We start from the raw sequence: 11,038 nt of genomic DNA on the forward strand, positions 1-11,038 counted from the left end.
GCTCCCAGGCGTCCTGGCACACAGCAGGGAGGGGGCCCAGGCGTCCGGGGGGGGGGGCCCAGGCGTCCGGGGGAGGGGGGGCCCAGGCGTCCGGGAGGGGGGGGGGGCCCAGGCGTCCGGGCCGGCTGCTCACTTTGGACCTCCCCACCGCGTGGGGGGGGGCTGAACCTGGCTTCCCCCCCCAAAGGGCTGGAGCCCCTCAGCTGCCCCCAGTTAATTAGCCGGGCGCTAACGAGGCAGCTGGCTGCAATCGCCTCCATCGCCGCCACCTGCAGGGACGGGGGATGGGGAGGGGGGGGACAGGACAGGACCAGACCCCCCCCCCCGCCGTGTCCCCGCTGCCCCCGGCCGTGTGGGGCCAGACGGCCGCTGTGGGGGGACCCTGGACCCCCAAGTGCCCCCCCCCCAGTCCCCAGCCCCATTGCCACCCCCCCCCCCACTGCCGTCCCCAAGTCCTGGGTGTCTCCCGGGTGCCCCCAGGTGCCCCCAGGTGCCCCCAGGTGCCCCCGTGTCCCCCCCCGGCCCCCCCGGCCCCCACCCCAAACCGCCTTTGCTTCCTTCTTTCCTCCTTCCTCGGTGTGGGGCTGAGCGCGGGGATGGGACCCACGGCACAGGGACCCACGGCACGGGGTGCCCCATGGCCCAGGAGTTGCCCCACGGCGTGGGGACCCACAGCACCGGGACCCATGGCGCAGGGACCCACAGCGCAGGGACCCACAGCACGGGGTGCCCCATGGTGTGGGGTGCCCCATGGTGCAGAGACCCATGGCCCAGGGGTGCCCCACGGCGCAGGGACCCACAGCGCAGGGGTCCCCAGGGGCAGGGGCACTGCTGGGGGGTTCCCTGGTCTCAGCAAGGGGGCGGGGGGTCCCCAAGGTTGTGGGGGGGGGGGTCCCCAGTGGGGCCAGGGATCTATGGGGCCGCGCAGCCTAGCAGCTTCCCCAAAGGCGGCCGGGAAACCGCCCGGACGCCTGGGCCCTCCTCCCGGGGCAGCGACGTCTGGCGGCTCCCGCGCGAGGGCTCCCAGCCCGGACGCCTGGGCCCCTCGCTGGCGCGACGGGGACGGGGTGGGGGGGGGGGGGATGAGACAGGAGGCGCAGGGTGGTGGTGGGGGGGGGCAGGACGCCTGGGCCCCTCGTCCGGCGAGGCCGTGGGGTGGAGGCGGGGGCCGGGCTCCCGGACGCCTGGGCCCCCTCCCCGGCGGTGGCGGTGGCAGTGGCGGCGGGTGACACGCGCCCCGTCCGGCCTGACATCACACGCGCGGCAGTTCCTTTTCCCCCCCACCCCCCCCCCACTCGCGCACCGAGTTCCTCCTGCCTCGGCCCCGGCGGCGGCGGTGGCGGCGGTGGCACAGGGGGTCACCGGCCCCCAGCCCGGCCCCGCCGCCATGGACCGCCGCGAGAGCAAGAGGTGGGTGCGCGGCGCCCCGTCCCCGTCCCCGTCCCCGTCCCCAGCTCCGTCCCCGGCCCCGTCTCCACGCGGTCCCTGTCCCCACCCCTGTCCCCATCCCTCTTCCTGTCCCCATCCCGCTCCTCGTCCTGGTCCCTGCCTCCATCCTGGTCCCCATCCTGTCCTTGTCCATGCCCTGATCCTGGTCCCCTGTCCCCATCCTGGTCCCCTGTTCTCATCTCTGTCCCCTGTTCCCATCCCTGTTCCTATCTTGTCCCCATCCCTGTCCCCATCCCTGTCCTGGTCCCTGTCCCCATCCTGTCCCGTCCCCATCCTGGTCCCTGTTGACATCCTGGTCCCTGGTCCCATCCTGTCCCCATTTCTTTCCCCATCCAAGTCCCCATCCTGGTCCCCTGTCCCCATCCCCATCCTCCTCCTCTTCCTCCCTACCCCACCTGGAGCCAGGCTGCGCCCCGTAACGGGACCAGCTCAGGTCCCAAACTGGGGCCAGCTCTGCCCCCATGAAGGGGGACCAGGCTGTGACCCCCCCCAACGGGGACCAGCTCTGCCCCCCAACTGGGACCAGTCCAGCTCCCCAGTTGGGCCCAGTCCTGCCCCCAATCGGGGACCCACCCAGCCCCCGTGGCCTGCTCCGGCCCCATGGGCTCTCCCCGGACGCCTGGGCCCCCCCCTGGCTGTGGCAGGAAAGGGGGACGGGGGGGGAGCCCCGGACGCCTGGGCCCCCCCCGGCTGCGGCAGGAAAGGGGGACGGGGGGGAGCCCCGGACGCCTGGGCCCCCCCAGCTGCGGCAGGAAAGGGGGACGGGGGGGAGCCCCGGATGCCTGGGCCCCCCCGGCTGCGGCGGGAAAGGAGGACGGGGGGGAGCCCCGGACGCCTGGGCCCCCTCGCTGGCCCCGCGGAGCCTCGGAGCTGCTGCCCCGGAAGAGCGTTGGGCAAGAGGGGCCGGGAGGGGAAGTGCCGCCGCGGGGGCCGGGGGGCCCCGGAGACACCCCGGACGCCTGGGCCCCCGGCGGGCAGCGCGGCGCGGCGCGGCCCGGGGGGGGGGGGGGGTGGAGCGGGGAGCGCCCGGACGCCTGGGCCCCTGTGTTGCAGGAAGCCCCGGGGCGAGGGCTGCGGCGCCGCAGGGGGGGCCAAGGCGCGGCGGCCCTGCCGGAGGCGCATGACCTGCCCGACGCCGCGCGAGATCAGCCAGGCCATGGCCAGCGCCGGGCTGGGCGAGCTGCCGCAGGCCTGCAGCCTCGACCAGCTCCTCGAGCAGTGTCTCGACGCCTTCGGTGAGGGGGGGGGGGGACGGGGCGCCGGCAGCGCGAAAACGTGACCCCCCCCCCCCCTGCCCCCGCCGCCCCCCAGGCACGGCATCCCCTGGGTACCACATCCCTGGGGCACCACGTCCCTCCAGGCACAGCATCCCCCCCTGGGTACCACGTCTCCATGGGTACCACGTCTCCATGGGTACCACGTCCCCTGGGTACCACATCCCCTGGGTACCACATCCCCGGGGCACCACGTCTCCCTGGGCACAGCATCCCCCCTGGGTACCACGTCTCCATGGGTACCACATCCCCTGGGTACCACGTCCCTGGGGCACCACGTCCCTCCAGGCACAGCATCCCCCCTGGGTACCACGTCCCCTGGGTGCCATGTCTCCATGGGTACCACATCCCCTGGGTACCACATCCCCGGGGCACCACGTCTCCCTGGGCACAGCATCCCCCCTGGGTACCACGTCCCCTGGGTACCACATCCCCTGGGTACCACATCCCCGGGGCACCACGTCTCCCTGGGCACAGCATCCCCCCTGGGTACCACGTCTCCATGGGTACCACATCCCCTGGGTACCACGTCCCTGGGGCACCACGTCCCTCCAGGCACAGCATCCCCCCTGGGTACCACGTCCCCTGGGTGCCATGTCTCCATGGGTACCACATCCCCTGGGTACCACATCCCCGGGGCACCACGTCTCCCTGGGCACAGCATCCCCCCTGGGTACCACGTCCCCTGGGTACCACATCCCCTGGGTACCACATCCTTGGGGTACCACATCTCCTTGGGCACAGCATCCCCCCCCGGGTACCACGTCTCCATGGGTACCACATCCCCTGGGTACCATGTCCCTGGGGTACCACATCCCTCCAGGTGCAGCATCCCCCCTGGGTACCACATCCCCTGGGTGCCATGTCTCCATGGGTACCACATCCCCTGGGTACCACATCCCTGGGGTACCACATCCCTGGGGTACCACGTCCCCTGGGCACAGCATCCCTCCTAGACGCAGCATCCCTTGGGTACCGCATCCTTTGGGAGCTGCATCCCCTGGGTACCACGTGCCCCTGGGACCCCCATCCCCTGGGACCCCCATCCCTTTGGACCCCCATCCCTTGGAGACCCCCATCCCTTGGGACCCCCGTCTCTTGGGGATCCCCATCCCTTGGGTGACCCCCTCCCCTGGGACCCCCATCCCTCGGGGACCCCCGTCCCCATCCCCGGCGTCACCGGCGCCTCTTCGCCCGCAGACCTGGACGGGCGCCTGCGCCGCGGCGAGTACACGGTGGACATGACGCTGACGGTGCACAGCTGGGTCGTGCCCTCCGCCGAGCTGGCGCACCGCCTCCTCGCCATATATCCTGCCCGGACGCCTGGGCCCCTGGGGGGGGGGCGGGGGGGGGGGCAGACACCTGGGTCCCCAGTGTGTGCGGGGGGGCCGGACGCCTGGGCCCCCCGCGCGCGAGGACCCTTAACTCGGAGCCACGTACCAGGAGGCCTCCCCGGGCCGGGCAGGAGGAGAGGGCGCTGCGCGTCTGCCTCTTCGTCCGGTGAGGGCCTGGCCCGCGTCCCCGTCCCGCGTCCCGCGTCCCCCGGCCCCTGCCCGGTGTCCCCGTCCTGCGTCCCACGTCATGTGCCCCGTGCCATGCCCCCCATCCCATGTCCCCTGTTCGGCATCGCGTGTCCCCCATCCCGTGTCCCCATCCTGTGTCCCCCATTTGGCATCCCATGTCCCCCATCCCATTTCCCCATCCCCTGTCCCCATCCCGTGTCCCCTGTTCAGCATCCCATGTCCCCCATCTCATGTCCCCCATTCAGCACCCCATGTCCCCCATCCCACATCCCCCATCCCATGTCCCCATCCTGTGTCCCCCATTCGGCATCCCATGTCCCCCATCCCATGTCCCCATCCCATGTCCCCCATTTGGCATCGCATGTACCCCATCCCACATCCCCCATCCCATGTCCCCCATCCCATGTCCCCATCCCATGTCCCCCATTTGGCATCGTACGTCCCCCATTCCATGTCCCCCATCTCATGTCCCCCATTCGGCACCCCATGTCCCCCATCCCACATCCCCCATTCCGTGTCCCCATCCCGTGTCCCCATCCTGTGTCCCCTCCCCGTGTCCCCCATTCAGCATCCCATGTCCCCCATCCCATGTCCCCCCTCCCGTGTCCCCCATCCTGTGTCCCCATCCCATGTCCCCATCCCATGTCCCCATTTGGCATCGCATGTCCCCCATCCTGTGTCCCCCATTCAGCATCCCATATCCCCATCCCCCATCCCGTGTCCCCACCCCGTGTCCCCCCGCCCCGCGCGTCCCCCGCCGGCGTCGCGGCCCCGTGTCTCCGGGTGACGGCCGGCCGCGGCCGCAGGCACTGGGTCACCCACTACCCCGAGGCCTTTCGGCTGGAGCCGGCGCTGGAGGAGGCGGTGGGCGAGCTGCGGCGGGCGGCGCTGCACGAGGGCCGCGAGGGCCACGGCCGCCTGCTCGACACCAGCCCCGCGTAAGGGCGCCGGCGCCGCGGCGCGGGGGCACGAGCGCGGGGGCATGGGGGGCACGAGCACGGGGGCATGGGGAGCCATGAGCGTGGGTGCACGGGGGGCACGAGCACGGGTGCACGGGGGGCACAAGCATGGGGGAACGGGGTGCATGAGCACGGGTGCACGGGGGGCACGAGCACGGGTGCATGGGGAGCCATGAGCGTGGGTGCACGGGGGGCACGAGCATGGGGGAACGGGGTGCACGAGCACGGGTGCACGGGGAGCCATGAGCGCAGGTGCATGGGGTGCACAAGCACGGGGGCACGAGCACGGGTGCATGGGGGGCACGAGCGTGGGGGCACAGGGTGCATGAGTGTGGGTGCACGGGGTGCATGAGCACAGGGGCACGAGCGTGGGTGCACGGGGAGCCACGAGCACGGGTGCACGAGCGTGGGTGCATGAACGTGGGGGCACAGGGTGCACGAGCGCGGGTGTACGGGGTGCACAAGCATGGGGGCACGGGGTGCGCAAGCACGGGGGCATGGGGTGCACGAGCATGGGTGCACGAGCGTGGGTGCATGGGTGCATGAATGTGGGGGCACAGGGTGCACGAGCGTGGGTGCACAAGGGCCATGAGTGCGGGTGCACGGGGACACGAGCGCAGGGGCACGACTGCGGGTGCACGAGCACGGGCACACGCTTGCAGCACGGGTGCAGCCACAGGGGCCGTGCGTGGGCGGGCATGCACGAGGAGGGCCGTGCACGGGCAGCACGCCTGGGGACACGTGCGCGCGGCAGCAGGCGGCAGCCGGGCGGCCGTGCACGAGGACGCTGTGCACGGGGCGAGGGGGGAGCGCGGGGAGGGTGTGTGACGGCGCACGGGGGTTGCGTGCGTGCTGTGCTTGAGGGGTGCATGTGTGTGCGAGCAGGCTGTGCACGGGGACTGTGCACGTGCAAAAGCCGACTGTGCACGGGGGCTGCTCACGCACGTGTGTGTGCAAGCCATGCACGGGGGCTGTGCATGCACGTGTGCGCCGGCAGTGCACGGGGGCTGTGCAAGCATGCATGCAAGCCATGCATGGGGGCTGTGCATGCGTGTGCGTGCTGGCGGTGCATGGGGGGCTGTGCAAGAGCATGTGCAAGCCGTGCGCGGGGGCTGTGCATGCGCGTGTGCGCCGGCGGTGCATGGGGGCTGTGCAAGCACACGTGCAAGCCGTGCATGGGGGCTGTGCATGCGTGTGCACGCTGGTGGTGCATGGGGGCTGTGCAAGCACGTGTGCAAGCCGTGCATGGTGCCTGTGCACGCACGTGTGCGCAGGGTGTGCGCGCGGCCCCCCCGGCTGAGCCCGCCGCGGCCCCCGGCGGCCCGGCGGCCCCGGCGGCCCGGGCTGCAGCCCCAAGCGCAAGCTCTCGCTGCTCTTCGACCACCTGGACGCGGCGGAGCTGGCCGAGCACCTCAGCTGCCTCGAGCACCGCGCCTTCTGCCGCCTCTCGGTGAGCCCCGGGGTGCGAGGGCGGGGGCTGCGGGTGCATTTGCGGGTGCGCAGACGGGTGCAGCGGGGCCGTGCGTCGCACGAGTGAGCGCTGTGCAGTGCAATGCATGGGTGGGTGCTGCAGGGCCGCGCGGTGCATGGAGGGGTGCTGTGGGGTGCACAGAGGGGTGCTGCGGGTGCATTTATGGGAGCTGCAGGTGCATTTATGGGAGCTGTGGGGCCTGTGGGGTGTACTGAAGGGTCCTGCGGGGCCGTAGGGTGCGCAGGCGGGTGCTGTGGGTGCATTTATGGGTGCTGTGGGTGCATATATGGGTGCTGTGGGGCCTGTGGGGTGCACTGAAGGGTCCTGCGGGGCCGTGGGGTGCGTGGGCAGGTGCTGCGGGTGCATTTACGGGTGCTGCAGGTGCATTTACGGGTGCCGTGGGGTGCATTTACGGGTGCACACACAGGTGCTGCAGGGTTGTGCGGTGCACAAGTGGGTGCTGTGGGTGCATTTACAGGTGCTATGGGTGCATTTATGGGTGCTGCAGGTGCATTTATGGGTGCTATAGGGTGCACTGAGGGGTGCTGCAGGGCTGTGGGGTGCACTGAGGGGTGCAGCGGGGTGCGCAGGCGGGTGCCGGGGGTGCATTTATGGGTGCTGCAGGTGCATTTATGGGTGCTATAGGGTGCACTGAGGGGTGCTGCAGGGCTGTGGGGTGCACTGAGGGGTGCAGCGGGGTGCGCAGGCGGGTGCCGGGGGTGCATTTATGGGTGCTGCAGGTGCATTTATGGGTGCTATAGGGTGCACTGAGGGGTGCTGCAGGGCTGTGGGGTGCACTGAGGGGTGCAGCGGGGTGCGCAGGTGGGTGCCGGGGGTGCATTTATGGGTGCTGCAGGTGCATTTATGGGTGCTGTGGGGTGCACTGAGGGGTGCACGGGCGGGTGCCGGGGGTGCATTTACGGGCAGAGCACCGGGCGCCGGGGGTGCGGGTGCAGCGGGGGGGGGGGGTGCACCGAGGGGGGCGGCGGAGGCCCCCCGGGGCGCCGGGCGGGGGCTGACGGGTGCCGCCAGTGCCAGGACTACCGGCGCTACGTGCAGCGGGGGGGGGCGCAGGGCAGCCCCGCGCTGGAGCGCGCCGTGGCCCTCTGCAACGGCGTCTGCCAGTGGGTGCAGCTGATGGTGCTGAGCCGCCCCACGGCGCCGCAGCGCGCCGACGTCGTCGCCAAGCTCACCCGCCTCACCCAGGTGCGCCCGGCCGGCGCGAGGGCGCGCGAGGGGCCTGCGAGGGGTGTGCAATGGGTGCGGGGCATGCAAAGGGTGTGCGAGGGGTGTGCAAGGGGTGTGCAATGGGTGCAGGGCATGCAAGGGGCATGGGGCGTGCAAGGGGCACAGGGGGGCACGGGGTGTGCAAGCAGCATGGGGACGTGCAAGGGGGATAAGGTTTGCAAGGGGCACGGGATGTGCAAGGGGCATGGGGACGTGGAAGGGGCACGACGGGCACGGGGTGTGCAAGGGAAAAGGGGACGTGGGGACGTGCAAGAGCACAGGGCGTGCAAGGGGCGTGCAAGGGCACGGGTGAGCCCAGGAGCACGTGAGGGGTGTGCAAGGGGAAAGGGGACACAGGGATATGCGAGAGCACAGGGCATGCAAGGGGCGTGCAAGGGGCATGCACAGACACAGGCAAGCCCAGGAGCATGCAAGGGGTGTGCAAGGGGTGCGCACGGGCACGGAGCATGCAAGGGGTGTGCAAGGGGCATGCACAGACACAGGCAAGCCCAGGAGCGTGCAAGGGCATGCAAGGGCTGTGCAAGGGGCATGCACGGGCACAGGGGAGCCCAGGAGTGTGCAAGGGGTGTGCAAGGGGTGTGCACGGGGTGTGCACGGGCACGGAGCGTGCAAGGGGCATGCAAGGGGCATGCACAGGCACAGGCGAGCCCAGGAGCGTGCAAGGGGAGTGCAAGGGGCATGCACGGGCACGGGTGAGCCCAGGGGTGTGCAAGGGGCGTGTGAGGGGCGCGGGGGGCATGAGGGGCGTGCGAGGGGCGTGCGGGGGGCCCGGCTCACCCGGCCGCCCGGGTCCCGGCCGCAGAAGCTGCGGGAGCTGCAGAACTTCAACACGCTGATGGCCGTGGTGGGGGGGCTCTGCCACAGCTCCATCTCCCGCCTCAAGGACACCCAGGCCCTGCTGCCCCCCGAGGTGGCCAAGGTGGGCTGCTGGGAGGCCACTGGGAGCACTGGGAGGCCACTGGGAGGGTCCTGGGGGCCCTGGGAGGGACTGGGAGAGCACTGGAAGGGGCTGGAGGGGGTGCTGGGGGGTATTGGGATGGACTGGGAGCACTGGGATGCATGGGGAGCACTGGGCTGCACTGGGGCTGCACTGGGCTGCACTGGGGATGCAATGGGGATGCAATGGGCTGCACTGGGGGCACTGGGCTGCACTGGGAGCACTGGGTTGCACTGGGGGCTCTGGGCTGCCTGGGGCTGCACTGGGGGCACTGGGGATGCAATGGGCTGCACAGGGCTGCACTGGGAGCACTGGGGATGCACTGGGAGCACTGGGGATGCACTGGGGATGCAATGGGCTGCATTGGGCTGCATTGGGAGCACTGGGGCACTGGGCTGCACTGGGAGCACTGGGAGTACCAGGAGCACCGGGTTGCACTGGGAGCACTGGGCTGCCTGGGGCTGCACTGGGAGCACTGGGAGTACCAGGAGCACTGGGTTGCGCTGGGAGCACCAGGTTGCACTGGGAGCACTGGGAGCACTGGGTTGCACTGGGCTGCACCGGGAGCACCAGGTTGCACTGGGAGCATGGGGCTGCACTGGGGCTGCACTGGGGATGCAATGGGCTGCACCGGGAGCCCCGGGAGCCCCGGGAGCCCTGGGAGCAGCGGCGCGGCCCGGCAGGCGCTGGGGGCCATGGCGGAGCTGGTGTCGGCGCGGGGCAACTTCGGCGCGTACCGGCGGGCGTTCGGCGCCTGCCGCGGCTTCCGCCTGCCGCTGCTCGCCGTGCACCTGAAGGACCTGGCGGCGCTGGACGCGGCGCTGCCCGGGCGCCTGCCCGGCGGCCGCCTCAACCTGCCCAAGCTGCACGGCCTCTACCAGCACGCGCTCGACCTGCGGGCGCTGCAGCGCCTGCCGCCCCCCTTCCGCGCCGACCCCCACCTCCTCCGCCTGCTCTCGGTGAGCGGCGGCGGGCCGGGCCGGGGGGTGCGTGCAAGGCAGTGTGCGAGGGAGGGGTGTGCAAGGAGCAGGGGGTTGCATGCAAGAGAGCGTGCGAGGGAGGGGTGTGCAAGGGGCAGGGGGCTGCCTGCAAGGGGAGGAAGGGGGGCTGCGTGCAATGGGGAGTGTGCAAGGGATGGGTGTGCAAGGAGCAGCAGTGTGCATGCAAGGGGAAAGGAAGGGGGCTGCATGCAAGGGGAGTGTGCAAGAGCTGGGCATGCAAGCAGCAGTGGTGTGCATGCAAGGGGCAGGGGGCTGCATGCAAGGGAGCGTGTGAGGGAGGGGTGTGCAAGGGGCAGAGGTGTGCGTGCAAGGGGAAGGGGGTTGCATGCAAGGGGAAGGAAGAGGGCTGCATGCAAGGGAGCATGCAAGGGATGGGCCGTGCAAGGGGCAGGGGGCTGCGTGCAAGGGGAGGAGGGGGCTGCGTGCAAGGGGGAGTGTGTGAGGGAGGGGTGTGCAAAGGGAAGGGTGTGCAAAGAGCCGTGCGAGCCCCCCCCACGCCCCCCCCACCTCACCCCGTCCCCCCCCCCCCCCAGCTCTCCCTCGACCTCTTCTACACGGAGGAGGAGCTGTACGAGCTGTCGCACGCGCGGGAGCCGCGGAGCCCCAAGGCCTTGGTGAGCTGGGGACGGGGGGGGGCTGGGGGGGGTCCGGGGGGGGCACCGGGACCCCCCCTCACTGATGCTGCCCCCCCCCTGCAGCCCCCCGCACCGGGCAAGGCCCCCCCCCGAGGGCGCCTGGGCCCCCGCCGCCGCCCCCCCCGCACCCCCCGCCGGCCGCCGCGCGCAGCAAACGCTGGAGGTGAGCGTGCGAGAGCGGCACGGAAGGGGGCTGGTGTGCAAGGGGGGGATGCACAGAGCCAGCGTGCAAAGGGAAAGGTGCACAACCAGTGTGCGAGGGGGCACGTGCAAAGCCGGTGTGCAAAGAGGGGCATGCACCAGCGTGCAAGGGGGTAGGTGCACAACCAGCATGCAAGGGGGCACGTGCAAAGCTGGTGTGCAAAGAGGGGCATGCACCAGCGTGCAAGGGGGGGGAACATGCAGAGCCAGCGTGCAAAGGGGAAGGTGCACAACTGGTGTGCAAGGGGGGCATCGTGCAAAGCTGGTGTGCAAAGAGGGGCATGCACCAGCATGCAAGGGGAGTCTGTGCACAGGCAGCGTGCAAAGGGACATGCACCGG

The 11,038-nt window shown here is 71.3% G+C and overlaps 1 protein-coding gene across 1 annotated transcript; it reads left to right on the forward strand.

The window, feature by feature from the left end:
- The first annotated feature begins 1,352 nt into the window (after positions 1 to 1,352).
- Positions 1,353 to 10,815, forward strand: RASGRP4 (RAS guanyl releasing protein 4). Its single transcript, XM_067314409.1, has 9 exons — positions 1,353 to 1,410; positions 2,503 to 2,684; positions 3,924 to 4,016; positions 6,507 to 6,655; positions 7,709 to 7,882; positions 8,727 to 8,843; positions 9,545 to 9,820; positions 10,396 to 10,476; positions 10,561 to 10,815. The coding sequence occupies exons 1-9, from the start codon at positions 1,388 to 1,390 to the stop codon at positions 10,813 to 10,815; spliced, it is 1,350 nt and encodes a 449-aa protein (XP_067170510.1). The 5' UTR covers positions 1,353 to 1,387.
- Positions 10,816 to 11,038: the final 223 nt, after the last annotated feature.

The sequence above is a fragment of the Apteryx mantelli genome, chromosome 35, assembly GCF_036417845.1.
Source record: "Apteryx mantelli isolate bAptMan1 chromosome 35, bAptMan1.hap1, whole genome shotgun sequence".
In the NCBI taxonomy this organism is placed as follows: Eukaryota; Metazoa; Chordata; class Aves; order Apterygiformes; family Apterygidae; genus Apteryx; species Apteryx mantelli.

Excerpts from the sequence above, each read along its gene's own strand:
- RASGRP4 (XM_067314409.1), top strand. The coding sequence starts at position 1,388 with ATGGACCGCCGCGAGAGCAAGAG. Across the intron at positions 2,685-3,923 it reads GCAGTGTCTCGACGCCTTCG|ACCTGGACGGGCGCCTGCGC; the intron begins GTGAGGGGGGGG and ends CTTCGCCCGCAG. Across the intron at positions 6,656-7,708 it reads GCGCCTTCTGCCGCCTCTCG|TGCCAGGACTACCGGCGCTA; the intron begins GTGAGCCCCGGG and ends GGGTGCCGCCAG.